Here is a 17,854-nt window from a genome sequence, read left to right as displayed (position 1 = left end):
CATCATATGAAGATATACATGTCTCATTTACCCCCCATACACTTGTCATATGATTACATAAACCATTCATTCACTCATCATATTGAGACACACAACCATTCACTCTGTTGTTCACACATCATCAGAGACATACAATCTTTCACTCACTCATTCATATGGAGATATACGTCTCATTTTACCCGTCATTCACTCAACATATACAGACATAAAGCCATTCACTCATTCATTCATGCATCACATGGAAATATATGTCTCATTTGACCCCTCATTCACTCAACATATACGGTCATACCACAATTCATTCATTCATTCATTCATTCATTCATTCATTTGTAATATGGAGACATTCAGTCATTCACATATCATATAGACATTAATTCACTCATTCATACATCACATGGAGACATGAAACTATTCATTCACTCATCATATTGAGACATGCAACCATTCGCTCTCTCATTCAAATTCGCTCATTCAGGCTTGTGGTGTAGTCAGGGTTGTGGTAGGCTGGATCTCATAAAGATACAAGTCAGGGTCTCGCCACTGTAGGAAAAAAACAGAACCGGGGGAAAATGCATCATGGGATATCCCTCATATAATAAGCCAATGGCAGGCTGGCCCAGCTTCAGATATAAGATCGCTCAAAAAAGGAAGATTTTAAGGCTACTCTCAAAAAGATAGTCAAGTGACTGTTTTAATTTGAGTTCTAATAGTTTATTAACCCCTTGTTGGTGCTTGCACAATCCTTCAGGCTACAGGAGGAGCTCGGGAATCGAGTTGGTGATCATATACGCAGAAACCAGTGAGGTGTGGTGAGGTTCATGGCTGGTGTGGCACTGACTTCATCGCAATCAGATTTACAAACATACAGAGCTTATTCATCATTTGATTGGCAGCTGTTTATGGGTTATGTTTAAAATCTCATATCAGCTTTCTTCACACATGCAAACCATGCTCTTACCTTTAATTATAAATGAAGTCCATGAGCTGCTCCTTTTGAACAAAAGCATTGATAACTTGATCATAGAAGTTTATAGAAGATTAAGTTTATAAAAGATTATAGAAGTTTATTGAAGATTTATAGAAGTTAGAAAATTGTCTAAGTTTGGCTATGTAATCCTCCATTTTGAAAGCGAGGAGAGGAAAAAATAAATGGATGGCTGCACTTGACTTGCTAACTGTAGCTTGCTGTCACTGTATTCTACAGCCGAAGAGTCACAAGAAGAAGCCCTGGAATCACTAGTGCCCCCTACCATGAGGCAGGGGAACGGCGTGCCTCACTTAGAGGCTTTTCGCAGCCAGCCATTTTATGATTGCTCTGCAAAAGAAACTCGCAACACACACAGGTGTTTAAACATTTTTTATAGCAGCATACAGAGAGACAGCAATACAGTCTTAGTGCAGAGCATGCCAGCAGTCAGCCGTCATTGTGCAATCTACGTTGAGGCTCAACAGTCTGCAGCCTCACTGCATGCCTGTTCTCAGTAGTTGAATGGTAGATGTGAAAATCCAGCGATTTTGAATAAAAAATTTAAAACTGGTGAAGTTGAATGAAAATATCTTTATAGTGCAATCACTGATAAATGTAATCATTAGATGTAAAATGTAAAGATTTTCATTTGACATTTTTTTCATTCGAAGATTGGCAAGTGAGGCACGGCCTCTCCTGCCTCCCCTGGCTGCACGTCACAAATTATCAAATGGAAGGTAATTATCCACGAGGAAGCACTGACCAGAAAAAGAAAAAAAAACACACTGACACCCCATAACATAGGCAACTTTATGGATATTTTATTAAAATACACCTTCACAAAAAAGTATGCGCGTCTCAATACATGAACAGTACACGTGGCATAAATGCTTTTTTTTTTCGATCGCGAGCGAGAAAGAGAGAGAAAGAGTAAAGGCACAGAGGAGAGAAAGAGATGCAAGCGAGGACACGTTCACGAAACCTTATGTTTCCATGCGAGGGAGAGGCCGACTTGTAAGGCCGTTCGTCATCCTCGATTCTCATATCGCCATGCCGTCGATGCTAAAGCAATCATCTGAAACGACTAAACGCCCGTCCGACAGGGGGAGGCGATGATCGCGCCCGTCCAGCCGTGAGCCAGCTGTGGACAACTAAATCACTACTTGTTGCTAAATGCAGGGCGGCGACCTCTACGGGAAAAAAGTGATGGATTGTGCTGTTATCCCGGTTCCTGAAGCGAACTAGAGAAGGAAGGGGAGAGGGATGTGGGATCTTGCTGCTGGTGTCTGGATAGGATTGACTACACGCTGCTTTGCTGAGGCTTCGAACGGGGTAGAATGTGGGGCGGGGGTGGTTATGTGCTGAAGTGACCCGGGGGGGGGTTGGAAGTAGGTTACTATCGAAGCCGGGAGCATTTGTGCATTTTCGCCGATACATACGGAGAGCGATAGCGGAGGCCTTTTGCTCGACTATTCTGGTTGGGGCGCCGGGGATTCGTTGGCGTTGTTGTCGGTGATCTTGTTCTCCAGCTCGTCTTCCGACAGGAGGTCGATGGAGCTGCCCTCCACCTGCAGCGGACGCCGGCCGGAGCGGCTGGAGGAAAAGCTAATTGGGCCTCCGCGCCTGCAGTGCAGAGTGGAGGGGAGGTCACATATGATGGACATCTAGCATAATCTCGATCTAAAAGGTAATAAACTAAAATAACATGATAATAATGCATAGCTTTAATACCAATAGCTAATAAATAATTGTTAAATGTAATCAGAAGCTCAAATGATGACGTTTGGAGGGCGGTTTGAGTATTTGAAGTATGTTCCACTGCGAATATTAACCTGTAATAATCACATCAAGTGTTTTTTTTTGTTTTGCATTACAAACCCATAACTTGAGACGGCAGTCATAACAAAGTGATGTGAGAGAAGATAAAAAAAGGAGATACAGTAGCTCCTTAAGATAACAATCGCTTTCTTTACAAATTTTTCAAGCTACGTAGTGTGATTTGCATATCTTGTATCCTGTAACTATCTTGTGCGGCATAATTTTATATCTTTTTGTGTGTTATGACTTTTCTTTTTAATGTCCCTTACATCCTTCTTTTTCAGGGTTTGTCTATATTAATATCCTTATTTTGAGAGTTTTTTGGGGAGAGGTTGGAACGCATTCATTTGTTTTCTGTTATTCTAAATGTGGAAATTTTATTGAAGATACGAATAAAAATCAGCATATATATATATATATATATGTAAAACGCCATCTACATTAACAGGAAATGGTGCAACCCGGGTCATATCACCATGATGGTGGGGACCCCTGATGCAGAGCTCATGGCGGTAGGATTTAACGCCTACTACCTCCCGGGTGATTTTTCACTCTCCATCCTGTTGCTCATATATGTTCCTCTGTCTGTGGCCGCGCCGGTGACGTCATCCACTCGGTGATTGTGGACCAGCAGACCCGCCATCGCAGTGCTCTCATTCTGGTCAGCGGGGACTTCAACCATGTCCCGTACACGTAGACTGTGCAACAAGAGGGAATAAAACTCTGGACCTCCTGTATGCAAATGTGAGGGACGCATACAACGCTTCCTCTCTCCCCCCTCTGGGCAACTCGGACCATAACCTGGTATTCCCGGACTCCACCTACACACCGATGGTGAAGCGAAAGTCAGCCAGCACCAGGTCTGTGAAGATCTGGTCCAAAACCACAGAGGAGGCGTTGTAGGAGTGCTTCGATGTCACTGACTGAAAGCCTTTTTGAAAAGGACATTTATGATGACATCCAGAGTCTCCCCCGTTGCATAACAGATTACATCAAATTCTGTGAGGACAACACAGTCCCATCCAAAAAGGTCCACTGTTTCAATAACAACAAGCCATGGATCAACAAGGATACCAAAGGCCTTCTTAACAGGAAGAAGAGAGCCTTCATGGCTAAGGACCATCAGACCCTCAGGGCTGTCCAGAGGGAGCTGAGGAGGAAACTAAGGGAGGCAAAACTCAACTATAAGGAGAAGGTTGAGTCCAAGATGGAGCGGAGCAAAATAAAAGAGGTTTGGAGGGAGGGGAAGAGGATGAAAGACTGCGGGAAAAAATACGCCTGGAACCAAAGGTGGCTCTTGATTTGTTGCAGAGTTAAACCTTTTCTTCAACAGCTTGCCACGGCCTCACCCTCACCTCCAGCCAGGTGCAGAGGGAGTTCTCCAGGTTGAGGCAGAGCAAAGCCAGCGGGCTGGACAACATCAGCCCCAGGGTCCTCAAGGTGGGTGCTGGGAAGTTTGCTGGGGTCTTCCAGCACCTCTTCAACCTCTCTCTGAGGTTGCTGAAGGTGCCTGACCTCTGGAAGACCTGCATTGTCCTAGTACCTATGAAAGGATGTCCGAGTGCTCTCAATGACTACTGGCCGGTGGCACTTACGTCACATGTCATGAAGTCATTCGAGAGGCTTGTACTCCAGCACCTGAAAGACCAGCTTTCTGCTTCCCTGGACCCTCTGCAGTTTGCGTACAGGCAACACATGCACGTGGAGGATGCAATCATCTTCCTCATTCATAGGGCCCTATCCCATCTGGAGAGTACAGGAAGCACTGTGAGTCACCTTCTTTGACTTCTCCACTGTCTTCAACAGCGTCCAAACCACCCTCTTCGTGGACGAGCTGCTGAGTATCAAACATCACCCTGACATCACTGCCTGGATCCTGGACTACCTCACAGGCCGTCCGCAGTATGTCAGGGTGGATGGCTGTTTCCGAGGCCGTGGCGTGCAGCACAGGAGTGCTCTGAGGAACTGTCCGTCTCCATTCTTCTTCCCCCTCTTCAACTTCGACTTCCGGTACAACTCCGGTTCCTGACACCTCCAGAAGTTCTCTGATGACTCTTCAATTGTTGGATGCATCAACGATGATGACGAGGAGGAGTTCAGAGGTCTGATTGCAAGCTTTGTTGACTAGAGCAACCAGAACCACCTCCTACTCAACGTCTCCAAAACCAAGGAGGTGATTGAGGAGTTCCGGAAGAATATTAGGAGACAGGTACCAATCACCATCCAGGGTGACTAGGTGGAGATAATGGACTCCGACAAGTACTTTGGGGTCCATGTTAACAATAAACTGGACTGGACACATTGAAGTCGTTTGGTGTCTGTAGCGGACTCTTCAGGACCATCTACCAATCTACGGTAGCCAGCGCACTCCTCTCTGCTATAGTGTGCTGGTGGGGTGGTGCCAGGACTGATGAGGTCAACGGGGTAAACAAGCTAGTCAGGAAAGCACGCTCGGTGGTGGGACTGAACCCGAACCATCTTAAATCGTTGGCAATGGGGAGGGCGAAGGACTAACTGGGAGCTATCCTGGACAATCCTTCCCACCCCCTGCACGAAGAGCTGTGGCTGACGGGCAGCTCTTTCAGCTAACGGTTCATCCCACCCTGATGCAGAACTGAACGCTTTAGATGGTCGTGTGTGTCCTCGGCCATCAGACTGTATAGCAGTCTGGACGGCACACAACTCTGACCGGCCGGAGGTGCATCTGTGCTACCACAACCTCACTACCTCATCCCATTTACTACCTCACCCATTTCTTCATGTGTCATGCCCTAACTCTGTTGTCTTTTTTTATCCTGTTGGTCTCAGCCCACTCACTTCCTGCCTATTTTTGTTTATCTTATTCTTATCACTGCTATTGTCATTCTGTTTATGTTGTTGTTTTGTTGTGGTTGACTACTTTCACCCTTACTGTCTTCCTTAATGTTGTTGCTGTTGTTCTCTCTGCTGTCTATTTATTTGTTGGTGTCTTTTGGTCTTTCTAATTGTCTCTCTATTTATAAGTCTATTCATATTTCTTTGACATTTAGAATCTGTTACGGTGCTGTGACTAAAGAATTTCCCCTACGGGGATCAACAAAGTTTTTCTTATCTTATCTTATCTTATCTTATCTTATCTTATCTTATCTTATCTTATCTTATCTTATCTTATCTTATCTTATCTTACAAATCTGTATGTGAGAATAGCTTAGCAGATTTTGCTATTTCAGAAAAGGCATCTTCATAGTTGACATCTTTAACAAAATGGGCTAAAAATAATTTCTACATTTTAATATCAGATGCATGTTTCCTGTCTTCTATCCCCAGCCGAAGTCCCCTACCTGAGCCTGTTCTTGAGAGTGTGGACCTCCCGACTCAGGCCCTCGCTGGCCTCGGTGGCTTCGTCCAGCTCCCTCTGCAGCTTCCTGCGTGAGGCGTTGGACCTGGTCGCCTCCTCCTCTGCCTCTTCCAGCTGGCGCTTAAGCTGCTTCATACGAGAGTTGCCCTTTTCCACCTTCGCAACGGACGCAAATCCAGACGAGAAAAGAAGGGGGGAAATAGAAATGTTATTCATTGCTGGGAAGTTGCGCAAAGGATGGTTGACATACGCAGAAACACACATACTTGTTCTTTAAACTGGTCAGCGTGGCGACGCTCATCTTCCACCTGCATGCAAATTTCTTTCAGCTTCTTCTCAGTCCTCCGCACCAGCTTGTTAGCCGCTGCTCGCTCTCTTCAATGGAGCAGAACGAAAGCATCAAGGGTCGGTTCGCGGCAAAAACCTTTAAATGCGGAAAGATTTCGGAAAAAGATAGAGATAGGGTGCATCTCTCACTTCGATTCCTGCTCCAGCTGCTCCTCCAGTTGAGCGATCTTGGCCTCCAGGGCGGTGATTGAGGCCTTGAACCTGCTCTTCACCGAGCCCTCCAGTTCGCCCAGCTTGGCCCGAAGCTCCTTGTTTTGTCGCTCCAGTTGCTGGCGAGCGTTCTCGCTCTTCTGGGCAACACTGCGCTCCGCACTCAGTTCGGTTGTCAGTGTGTCCATCTGGGAGGGGAGCAGTACAAGTGGTTGGTACTTGGTATTTCACATCTGAACATCTGTAAATACTGTATCCAGTACAGATGGTGCATGGATGTATGTCTCTACAAAAATGTTATTTGTTCTTTGACTCCATTCGGCATTTGGTGGATCCGTTCTCTACCCCCGAAAACATCCTTTTTTGAAATGTGGCACTCCTTTAGCCACATGAGCTGCCTTTAGCGCATCCTTGTTCTTCAGGATAATACAGATGGTTGTCTGCGTGTAACAGTGCTTGGCAAGAACAATAACACGAACACCACTCTCATGTTTAGCTGATATTTCCTTCTTCAGTTCTACTGTAATCTTTAGCTTCTACAAAACGCTATGACTAGTACTTTTCACTTTCTTGGGAGCCATACTGAGGGCTAATTGAATGAAAAAACGCATAAAATAGCGTATCAAGGGGAGAACGCAATGATGAATGAGTACTATTCACGCTACTGGCGCCATGGGGGAAAGCCGGTAGGTTTGTTTGTTGATGTTGTTCTCAGGTCGATTCAAAATGTATTTATTTGCTTGTTATGAGCTGATTTGTTCGTGATTGGGGACATACGGGGGCTACAGGGTCCGTGGTATGTCTCCAGGTGGCAAGTGAATGAGTGAGGATTCAGATGTTTAATGGTGAAATCACCGGTATTCGTTGCACAACAAAAACCCAAATGAATTCTCCATTGAGTTAATGAATAGCACTTGAACTATTTCTGATGTGATTGCAAGTTGAAGTTAGAAAGTGTAACTGTAAGTAAGAAGTCACACAGTGTTATTGAGTCAAATTAGGCAAGTTTGATTCCTCTGAAAATTAGATGTTTGTTGCATGATTTCTTAATTCTGCACACCTGCATGCTTGTCTTTCTGAAGCGGTCATTGAGGAGCTCCATGTTGCCCTGCTCCTCTTCAAGCTCCTCCTCCAGTTGGGCAATCCGACCCTCCAGTCTCCTCTTCTCCTCCATCAGAGCAGACCTGCCACAACAGGACAAAAACAGTTTATCAAGTCTTAAGGGAGCGTTTTTTTTTGTCTGGTTGGAAAATCGTGGCCTATAAAGATTGGGTCTTCCTGATCGCCATCTCTCAGGTTCAGCACCTCCAAATAGGTGGTGGAGTGTCCTCTAAGGGGTCGGGGATGACATCCTGCCCAAAAGTGGAGGAGTTCAAGTATCTTAGGGTCTTGTTCGCGAGTAAGGGAAGAACAGAACCAGAGATTGATAGGCTTGAAGGGTGTAGCGTCAGCAGTGATGTGGACTTGCTGAAAGGTGTAGCTCTAGATTTACCGGTCGTTCTACACTCTCACCCTGACCTCTGGTCACAATCAGTGGGAAGTAACCAAAAGAAGGAGATCAAGGACACAAGTGGCCCGAATGAGTTTCTCTTGCCGGGTGTCCCTTAGAGACAAAGTGGGATGCCCAGCCAACTGGGAGTGGAACTGCTGCTCTTCCGGCACCCTGAGGAGCCGGATGAAGTGGCTTGGGCCTCTGGCCAAGATGCCTTCTGGGCCCCTCTCTGGTAAGGCGTTCTGGACATGTCCCACCAGGAGGCCCTGGGGAAGACCCAGGACATGATTGAGGGAATCTATCCCTCTGCGGGACTGGGAATGCCATTGGATTCCTGCGGAAGAGCTGGACGTAGGGGCCGGGTAAAGGGAAGTCTAAGCCTCTCTGTTAGGCTATGTCTCCTTTAAGAAAACCCCGGATGATACGAAAGAAAATGGATGGATGAATGGAGCAACAAGCTCAGGCACATGTTCCCAAATGGTCGTGCGAGTGGTGCTTACTTTCCAGAGGTGCTGTTGGAGATCTCATCTTGCAGCTCATCCCGCTCTTGCTCTGCGTGGCGCCTGGCCCTCTCCGAAGCTGCAAGGTCCTGTGTGCAGAGTGGGAGAATGTCTCGTGGTTACATCGCTGATGAAGATGGGAAAGGCTTTTCAGCCCATTGTGTTTGACTGCCAGGCAGGCAGAGCAGGGCCGCTGTCCTCCACCTCATGAAGCTGCACAATTTCCGCCTCCAGACTCTTCAGTTTCTTCTCATTTTCCTTGGATATGGCAAAAATATCATCTCTAGAAGCACGGGCGTCTTCCAGCTCCCGTTGGTAGTCTTTTGTTTGGGCCTGCAGGAGGAGATACAGAAAATTACAGTGATTCAATTAGAGTCATGTTTTCATGTCATATTAAGCGCTTTCACATTGTAGGAACTTCTTCTAGGTGCATTTGGACAACATAAAAAACAGGCCACCAAGAAACATCTTAGCTCCTACTTTGAGGCAGGGTCTTTTTACAGTTCCATAGGATCTCATGTGATTGGTGGAACTCATAAGCAACACCCATTACCAGATCTTGCAGACTGCAGTGCATTTTCAAAAACTAAACTTGTCAGCTGTTTTCTCGCAGCTTGGGATAGAATGGAAAGAACCAGTGAGCAAATGGACCAACGAAGAGGTCAAGGCTCCCCAGGGCTTTGGCCAAAAAAAGCAGAGAATTAGCAAAAGGCTAACACGTGTCCTTCGCACATGCAGAACATGAACGCTGTGGCAGGTTCACTCTCTCCATGTTGTCCTTTGTCGTTAAAGTTTAACGCTTAAGGTGCATGTTGTAGGCGCTTGGGTCATACTTGCTGTACACCCCCCGTGCAAATACAGAACTAAAAAAGATCCTGGAACCAAATTAAATCCAGAACAGTTCTACTGTGTTCTACACTTCGAACGTTTACCACCCGAAAGCGGCTCGTCGACGACTGATCATGTTGCGGCCATTGCCGTTCTTCGTTTCAATCGGTCTTTTCGCTCGTGGATCAAAAGATTGGGATTGTTAGGTAAAAATAGTCACTTAGATTATTCCCTGCAAATACAGGCGACACATGAACACACTTTGATTTCACATTTCATATTTGATAAGAGTGTTGTATATGTGGCCCGGTGACGGAGTGGCGACCGTCGGGGTGACAGCTGAGGGAGGCTCCAGCACTCCTGCAGCCCTGAGTGCTGGATAAGTGTTGTGAATGAACAAATGAATAATTTATAAGAGTATCATATTGCAGTCTTTTCCTTTGAGAAGCGTCTTTGTGAAATTTCCATCACTTAATTATTCTCACCTTGTTTGGAAAGTACATGTTGTCACGACCTACCTGCAACTTGCGCAGCTGCTTGAGGGCTTCTTCCCGAGCCTTGCTGGCTCCTTCGATCTGGCCCTCCAGCTCCTTCAGATCCATCTCCAGTTTCTTTTTGGCGGCTACGGCCAGAGCACGCTGCTTCCTCTCATCCTCCAGCTCCGCCTCGATCTCTCGTACCTGAGGAGGAGGCGAATGAGTTTCTGGAAGCTCTGCTTAAATCAAAACTTAATAAAAACGTAACGGGAGTCTTCACCTGCTTTATCAACGCTCTCTTCTTTTCGTCATTCTGGTCATCACGCCCCTGGAGGTCCCTCTCATACTGGGCCTTCATGGCCTGCATGTTGACCTCCAGGCGTAACTTGGCATCCTCTGTGGCCTGCAGCTCGTCCTCCAGCTCCTCCAGCTGGGTCTTCATCTCCTCCAGCTGCTGCTCCAAGGTTCGCTTGGATTTCTCCAGCTCGTGGACCTTACCAGGAGGACATGGTTTCAGGGGCAAAAAATTTGCTCTGTCAATTTTTTGCACACAATCAAAAATAATGCATGAATGGTTTAATCTCCTTTTTGAGATGTTGATCAATCCAGACAGGAAATGTGTTCTACCAGTACAATCCATACATCAGGTCAAGCCGTCCCAAATTGTACTATATACGTTGTATACAATCACATTTTATGTTAAACTTAGTGACCGGTATAAACCTACCTTGTTATTATGCATCGTTCGCCATACAGAAGTTTATAGTTTTATGCTATTTTTTTAATATATGCATGGTGCGCTGAGCAGTGTTGCCGTGGCATCCCCATTCATACACGTACCTGCTCAGCCGATACCAATGCTGATATCGACGCTGTCTTGTCAGTTGCACAGCATTCATGCATCGCAACTTTTCAAACTACGCTATTATTTAAATGTGAAATGTGGAAACGAAAACGAGGAATGGCCGATCAGTGCCATTGCCATGAATTAGCAAATCTGTTATCGCACATACAATACTGGACTATTAAAATAACGGACGAATTCTTGTCTTATTTAATTTGATTATTTTTTAAGAGCTTCAGAGCCTGACCGACTGACACATTAAAATAATAAAAAATGTAATAAAATACCAATGCAGAGTCCCCGACCCCTCTAACTTACATTCTTGCCCACGTCGTCTTTGGAGCTCATCAGATCTTCCATTTCAGCGCGGAGCTGCTTGTTGATCCTCTCCAGCTCCTCTTTGGCCTCCAGTGCCTCGTCCAGAGCTCTGGTCATGGACAGAGCTTTGGTCTCCTTCTCCCGGGCCTCGGCTTCGGCGCGGTCGCGCTCCTCGGCGTAGCGGGCCGAGATGCTCTTCTCCTCAGCCAGCATCTGGAGAGGAGGTTCCACATGTGAGGCCGACTCTTGCAAGTTGCAAAGATCGCACCTCACAGTTACAGTGCATATATATATACTTTTATATATTCTTTACTGCCGGCGCTGTCTCGGGTCTGCCAGAGTTTCTCTTCACCTTTTCTCACCTTTTTCCTAAAGTCTCTACTTCTATTTTTCTATAACTTCTTCTTCCCTCAGCCGCAGGGAATCTTCAATCTTTGTAGTTACTGCTACCAGTTAGACAATTCATATTTCATGATATTTCTTATTCTTCCTCATTTCTACTATTATCTATTACTGTTATGTTTTTTACTTGAAACTCTGGCACAACAATTTCCTTCGGGATTAATAAAGTTGTTCTCATCTCATCTCATCTCATATATATATATATATACATAGAGTATATATCTTAAATCTTAAAACCTTAAAAAAAAAATCTCACCCACTTACTGTAAATTGTAATAATTTATCTGTGCATAACTGTGCAATATTTCATAACAGCTACATGTACAACATTTTTTCATACTCTTGAGCACTCCTTATCTTTCACTTGTTACTTAAGACCTTAAGACACTTTATAGTTTTCACTTGTTACTCAAGACACAATTAAGATACAATTTTCTACTATTATTTACTATTGTTATATTTTTCTTGTAACTCTGGCACAACAATTTCCTTCAGGATAAATATGTTCTTATTCTTATTCTTATTCTTATTCTTATTCTTATTCTTATTCTTATTCTTATTCTTATTCTTATTCTTATTCTTATTCTTATTCTTATTCTTATATACCATCATTTCCAGACTGTAAGCTGCTACTTTTTTACTAATTTATTTACTTTTTTTGGGCTAACGTCACATCGGACTGATGAAATGACTGCGAAATTCAGTGGCCGTTCAATTCCGACACCGATGAAGACGACTTTAATGGTTTCGCTGCGCAAGATAGCAATCAACTGGAGTAAGACAAAGCAGGAATGGAAAATAGATGGATGGATGGACTTTTCCTTGTGTTATTTATTATAAATCTTTTCCATCAGCCGTATTATAGGCACTGTTAGGCAAAAAGCAATTCCAGTATTTGTGGATGTTACCGGTATGCATTTAATTAAAAGTTTAAAACAATGTTTCTGTGTAGCATGTACAGAATGTAATAACATATATGTAATAACAACTTACAAGAAACTCCAGACATATTTAACAAACATCAATTATTTATATATGAACACATTTATGACCAAGATATTTATCCGGTCTCACCACATTACCTCGTCCTGGGGTTGTCGGGCCTTGACAAAGTTTATTCATTAATGATTATTTTGTACCTACTCCATCACCTCCAATAACAGTGGTGTTTGAGATCAATAAAACCTTTATAATACATGTTAGATAATTAATAGGTAAAAAGACCAAAGTGAGTTTATCCTCGCTGATAAGTCTCTCGTGACGTCCTTATGAGAAGTGAGAAACTATTGCATAGAAATTGGCTACTTGGGGTTTATAAGGTGCTTCTTGTCTATTTACTACTGCCTATCGCTTAACACTTTGCAGAGTTAGCTTCACTTAGTTAATCGCAAGTCAGTCATGAGACCACGCATATTATACCATTGGTATTTCAGATACCATGAAAAAGAAATTGAAATAAATGACGCTCGTGTTTGGTTTCTAGAGCGGACGCAGACACTACTGAGCGAGGCAATTCTTGATGTAAGACAAAGAAGGTAGCTTTTGGGGGTGAACGCCATCTCTTTGCTTAAGACCAGGTTTAAAATCTTCCTTGTTGGGACAGCTTATGGCTTGGATAATATTCAAGCTATTTTTGTATAATTTCAGCTATTACCGTGCAACTGATATTAATAGTAATAGATCAGTATGCCCTCACTCCCCCTTTGTTTCTACCACACTCTTGCTCTCTTTTTATTTCAACCAGTTGAGGCAGAAGGCCGCCTACACTGAGCTGGAATTCGTCCGAGGTTTCCGTTCAGTTTAAGGCAGTGATTCCTTGACGCGGCCGCCGGGTGCTTGATCGTGGATCATGCATCTTAAATGTTGGTCCAGACCTGCTCAGCATGGAAAGTGTCACCAGACGACTGGGTTGTGATTTGGCGCCATAGAAATCGCCTCTGACTTGACTTGATATTTGATTGCTAACGATAGAAAACCCAGCACAATATCACCAAAAAACTAGAAACTCACCTGATCGAACTTCTTCTGCTTCTTCTCCAGACTGGACACGATCTGCCTCTGGTGATCCAGGTCTACTGTTAGATCATCAAGCTCTTGCTGCAGACGGGTCTTTGTCTTTTCCATCTTCTCAAAACTGATTGTCTTCTCCTCAAGGCACTGGTTGGACAGCTCCAGGTCCTTCTGTAGCTTCTTCTTCATCTCATCCAGGCTGTCTATTGTCCCCACGTCATCCTCGAGCTTCTTCTTGCTCTCTGACAGCTAGAATCAGAAAACAGCACGTATTGATCCAGTGGGTGAAATTCAAAACCAAACGAAAATTCAAAAGTCAAACAGAAATTTCATGTCATACCTGAGCCTGCAATGACATTATCTGCTTCTCCAGATTTTTGCGAGCCTCCTCATCCTCTTCTTGCCGCTCCTGCAAATTGTTTTTGTCCTCCTCTAACTGGCGGACGCGGCTACTCAGGTTCAGCTTCTGACGCGTCTCCTCCTGGAGCAGCTCCTTAAATCAAAACATACATTCGATTTGTTCAGCAGAATGCCATCTATCTTTCCAAACATACATTCATCCGTCCATCCAATTTCTGACACTTCATCCAGAGTCGGCAGCCTGAGCAAAGAGGCCCTAGACTTCCCTCTCCCTGGCCACTTCATCCAGGTCTTCTAGAATCCTGGGGCCAGCAAAGAGTTATCATTTCTCCAGCATGTCCTGAGTCTTCCCCAGGGCTCCTCTCCTGCCGGGACGTACCCGGAACACCACACATGGGTGGCGTCCAAGAGGCATCCGGACCAAATACCCAAGCTACCTCATCTGGCTCCTTCGGATGCGGAGGAGCTGTGGCACGACTCTGAGCCCCTCCTGGATGGCCGAGCCTCTCACCCTATCGACAGAATGCCTGCTAGCATCAGTAGCCAGGTGGACTCACCTGTGTGTCTTGTTGCTGACTCTCGAGCCCCGCGACATCTTTGGCCATTTTGATGCATTTCCTCTCGGCATCTTCCAGCATGGTCGACACATTGTCCAGCTCCGTCTGTATAAGGACGAGTCCCGTTGTCAATCAAAAGCCCTCGTTACAAAGGTACTCTCTTTCCTTTCACCCCGACTGGTCGAGGCTGAAGGCCGCCCAGATTGAACCGGGGTCTGCCTGGAAGGTTTCTCCCAATGGCTGTGACAAAATCTGACTTGACTTGACTGCTATTGTGGAGCTTCATATCCTGAACGCTTGATTTGCGTTTTTTTTTAACTTTCAGGTAAAAAAAATTGTCCCCTATGATTTCTTGTTTTTAATCTATCGAAATAGATTAAGCGCATAGCAAATGTTTGAGTGATAGGACTTTTGTAAAGGAAATTCATAACTGGAGTCCCACTTTGAAAAAATAAACACAGCAAATTCGTGTAGGGAATACCAAGCTGCGCACTTGAACCTGGTTTCCAGGGGTGTGTTTGCATTAGCACGTGGAGGCTAAATTATCAGTAAATCGGTATTTCAAAGGAATCGTGAGACTGCTGCGAACACACGGTGCATTTGTTGTCCACCGAACCTGCAGTTTGTGGGAGCGATCAGCCAGCTCCCCCTTGGCCCGCTCTCCTTCTGTGACCCTGGCCATGACCTCTTGCAACTGAGCCTCCAGCTTCTTCCTCTTGTGCTCGGACTCAGTCTTGGCCTGCTGGAGGCTCTTGACCTCACTGGCCAGCTCCTTGTTGGCATTTTCTTGGCTCTGCTTGGTCTTTTCCAGATTGGCCTTGAACTAGACATCATCACAATCCACAAAAAATGGTGTCACTAGATGGATTCTTGATTTCGTGAATTTGAGACTCCTGAGATACATTACATTCAGCTGATGACCTACCCTCTTGGCCTGTTCCAGCTGTTCAGACAACTCCTCCAAGGCACTGCCGTGCCGCTGTCGCATCTCTTGGATTTGAGCCTCGTGATTTTTTGTCTCCTCCTCAATGGCCTTCTTCAATTCTGCCACTTCCTGTTCTCGCTTGGTTCTTAAAAAGGGGAACAGACAAAAAATGTAAAAAAAAAAAAACAACCCCAATCTCTTTCCTTTTGGTTCCCTTTTGTAGTGAAAAGGTCCCCTTGGTACCTGAGTTCCTGCTGGGCAGCAGTTGTATCCAGCGTGTCTTCCAGTTCAGTCTTGAGGGCCTCCAGCTCTTCACTCAAGTCCCTCTTGAGCTTCTCCGCCTTGTTCCTGGCCAGTTTCTCAGACTCCAGATCCTCCTGCAGCTCAGAGAGCTGCGACTGCAGCTCCCTGACCTGTTTTAGAACATTGTTCTTCTGGCTTGCCTCATCCTCGACCCTGCGGGACACAAAGGGCAGTGATGACCGCGAGAAGTCATCCGCTCCCCGACCGCTGGGTGGCGCCAGAGATGCGATCATCACCGCCGCCCGTATAACAGCCTTCTTTTGAAACATCATTTACCGGCACGGTTTTTAAATTTACAGTGACGCATACATACCAGACACATTGCACGCACGGCGCACACAAACACATTCCACTCTTGATGAGGCAGCCTGCTGACCAGCACATGTACGATCACAGGCTATTTTCAACAAGTTTATAAGACCTTGTCGGGAGCGTAAGTCTAATAAAATGTGCCAAATGAAGTGACGGGTGGGAAGGCATCTTGTTCGGAGGGATACTGCTCTGTGTCAGTTGCCTCCTCGCTCACCGTTACGTGATACGGCGTGTTACGAAATGTCTCCAACCTGGATTGAAACACTTGCTGCTCCTCTTCCTTTTTGCCCAGCTGGGATTTGAGCTCCTCCGTCTGTGCCTGGAGTTCCGCTATCTGGTCCTGTAAGTCGGACGTTTCCCCATCCAGCTTTCTCTTGGACTTCTCAAGCTCCTGGCGCGTTTTCTCTTCTTTCTTCAGTCGCTCTGGTTTAGGAACAACGTCGTGTTTGAGAAATACACATAAAAATGAACGTATGCGGTAAATCGATACCGATTATCGCCTTTTACAAGATAAATGTCACAAAACCTGACGTTTGTCATACCCTCCAAGTCAGCCATCATCATCTCTTGCTTGTTCTTGACCTTGCCCAGATTCTTGGTCTTCTCCTCCTCCTCAGCGAGCACCGAGGTCATTTCATTGATTCGATCCTCTATCAGCTTCTTTTCCTAAAGAGGGGCAGAAAATTGAGTTGTTAAAGACCCCTCATGTATTCACTCTCAAGACATTCTACATGATGATTTTTTTTCTCACCTTGAGGAACTTGGAGTTCTGGTCCTCCAGCAGTAAAATGTCCTCTTCATACTTCTTCATCTTGGCCTCAGCTGTCACTTTCTCCAGCTGTAACTTCTGCCTGGCAGCCTCCTCCTCATCCAGTTGTTCTTCAAGGTCCTAAATAACAGAATAAAATTTAAATACCATCATATATTTGCAGCAATAAAGGAGGTCTTTGGGGACAAACCTGGATGTGAGACTGCATCTTCTTCTTGTCATTCTGCATCCCCTGGTTCCTTTCTTCTTCTTCCTCCAGCCTGGACTCTAGATCGTGAAGGATCTCCTCTAGCTCTTGCTTCTTAGAAGCCAGGCGAGCTCTCATTTCCTCAGCTTCTGCGAACAGCTCTGTCTCTGCCTGCAACTGCTCCGCCAGGATGGTCTTCTCTTCAATTAACTGTGCATGAACAAAGTTGTCAATTATAAACCATGAAAAACCTAAGAAGACCTATTTCTTTCCTGTTCCCTGGACAGTGAATCATCCGCTTCCAACAAACCCTCTCTTCTGCATCCTCTTTTATCACACCAACTCATTTCCTATCCACTTTCATTCCATCCATAAATCTCCTCTCCTGTCTTGCTCTACCACTCCGACTTGCCACTTTCAACCTCAGCCTCCTTCTACCCTCACTGTCCCTCCTTTGTCCATGTCCAAGCTATCTCAGTCTGACTTCATCTCCAGTACAGCTGAAATGTGCTGTCCCTCTAATGGACTCATTCCTGATCCTTACATCCTCCTCAATTCCAAAGAAAACCTCAAAATTATCATCTTTGCTGCCTCCAGCTGTGCTTGCTGTTTTTTCCTCAGTGAACCAGACAAGGGCGCTGGTCTCGCCACCGTCTTCTACACCTTTCCTTTCATTCTGGCTGATACTCATCACCCGTCGCTTGTTTCTTCACCTTTTCTTCACCCTCTCCGTTGCTGTGGAAGATTGAGCTTGTGTATATGAACTGGAAGAACAGCGAACCTTCCATCGTCTTTATCTCTGGCCCCCGTTGCCTCATCGTTCCACTCGGTGGATTCGGCTACTCTGAATTTCTCTCCTTTCCAGGATATACCTCCACCTTTCTAGATTTTCCTCCCCCTGCTCCCTGCTCATACTATGGATAGCAGTGTCATCTGCAAACATCAGGC

The 17,854-nt window shown here is 45.3% G+C and overlaps 1 protein-coding gene across 4 annotated transcripts in view; it reads right to left on the bottom strand.

Annotated features, from left to right (window-relative positions):
- Window positions 1-1,766: 1,766 nt before the first annotated feature.
- LOC147221018 (myosin-10-like) overlaps window positions 1,767-17,854 on the bottom strand; it is a 70,254-nt gene continuing 54,166 nt past the window's right edge. For all 4 annotated transcript variants that reach the window (XM_086170281.1, XM_086170282.1, XM_086170283.1 and 1 more), the window contains 20 exons: window positions 16,910-17,116; window positions 16,702-16,839; window positions 16,493-16,616; window positions 16,202-16,373; window positions 15,579-15,791; window positions 15,336-15,480; window positions 15,027-15,233; window positions 14,411-14,515; window positions 13,834-13,986; window positions 13,494-13,742; window positions 11,082-11,294; window positions 10,200-10,412; window positions 9,962-10,123; window positions 8,820-8,948; window positions 8,616-8,704; window positions 7,684-7,807; window positions 6,603-6,811; window positions 6,392-6,500; window positions 6,109-6,281; window positions 1,767-2,593 (listed from right to left, as the gene is read on the bottom strand). In XM_086170281.1, the coding sequence (XP_086026407.1) occupies window positions 2,440-2,593; window positions 6,109-6,281; window positions 6,392-6,500; window positions 6,603-6,811; window positions 7,684-7,807; window positions 8,616-8,704; window positions 8,820-8,948; window positions 9,962-10,123; window positions 10,200-10,412; window positions 11,082-11,294; window positions 13,494-13,742; window positions 13,834-13,986; window positions 14,411-14,515; window positions 15,027-15,233; window positions 15,336-15,480; window positions 15,579-15,791; window positions 16,202-16,373; window positions 16,493-16,616; window positions 16,702-16,839; window positions 16,910-17,116 (3,288 nt within the window). In that variant the 3' untranslated portion in view covers window positions 1,767-2,439. The remainder of the gene's footprint in view (window positions 2,594-6,108; window positions 6,282-6,391; window positions 6,501-6,602; window positions 6,812-7,683; window positions 7,808-8,615; window positions 8,705-8,819; window positions 8,949-9,961; window positions 10,124-10,199; window positions 10,413-11,081; window positions 11,295-13,493; window positions 13,743-13,833; window positions 13,987-14,410; window positions 14,516-15,026; window positions 15,234-15,335; window positions 15,481-15,578; window positions 15,792-16,201; window positions 16,374-16,492; window positions 16,617-16,701; window positions 16,840-16,909; window positions 17,117-17,854) is intronic.

This window comes from Fistularia commersonii, chromosome 23 (assembly GCF_037954325.1).
Source record: "Fistularia commersonii isolate RoL2024-O1a breed Wild chromosome 23, RoL_Fcom_v1.0, whole genome shotgun sequence".
Taxonomy (NCBI): domain Eukaryota; kingdom Metazoa; phylum Chordata; class Actinopteri; order Syngnathiformes; family Fistulariidae; genus Fistularia; species Fistularia commersonii.
The sequence above is the reverse complement of the archived record's forward strand: the minus strand, read 5'-3'. Positions and strand labels throughout refer to the sequence as shown.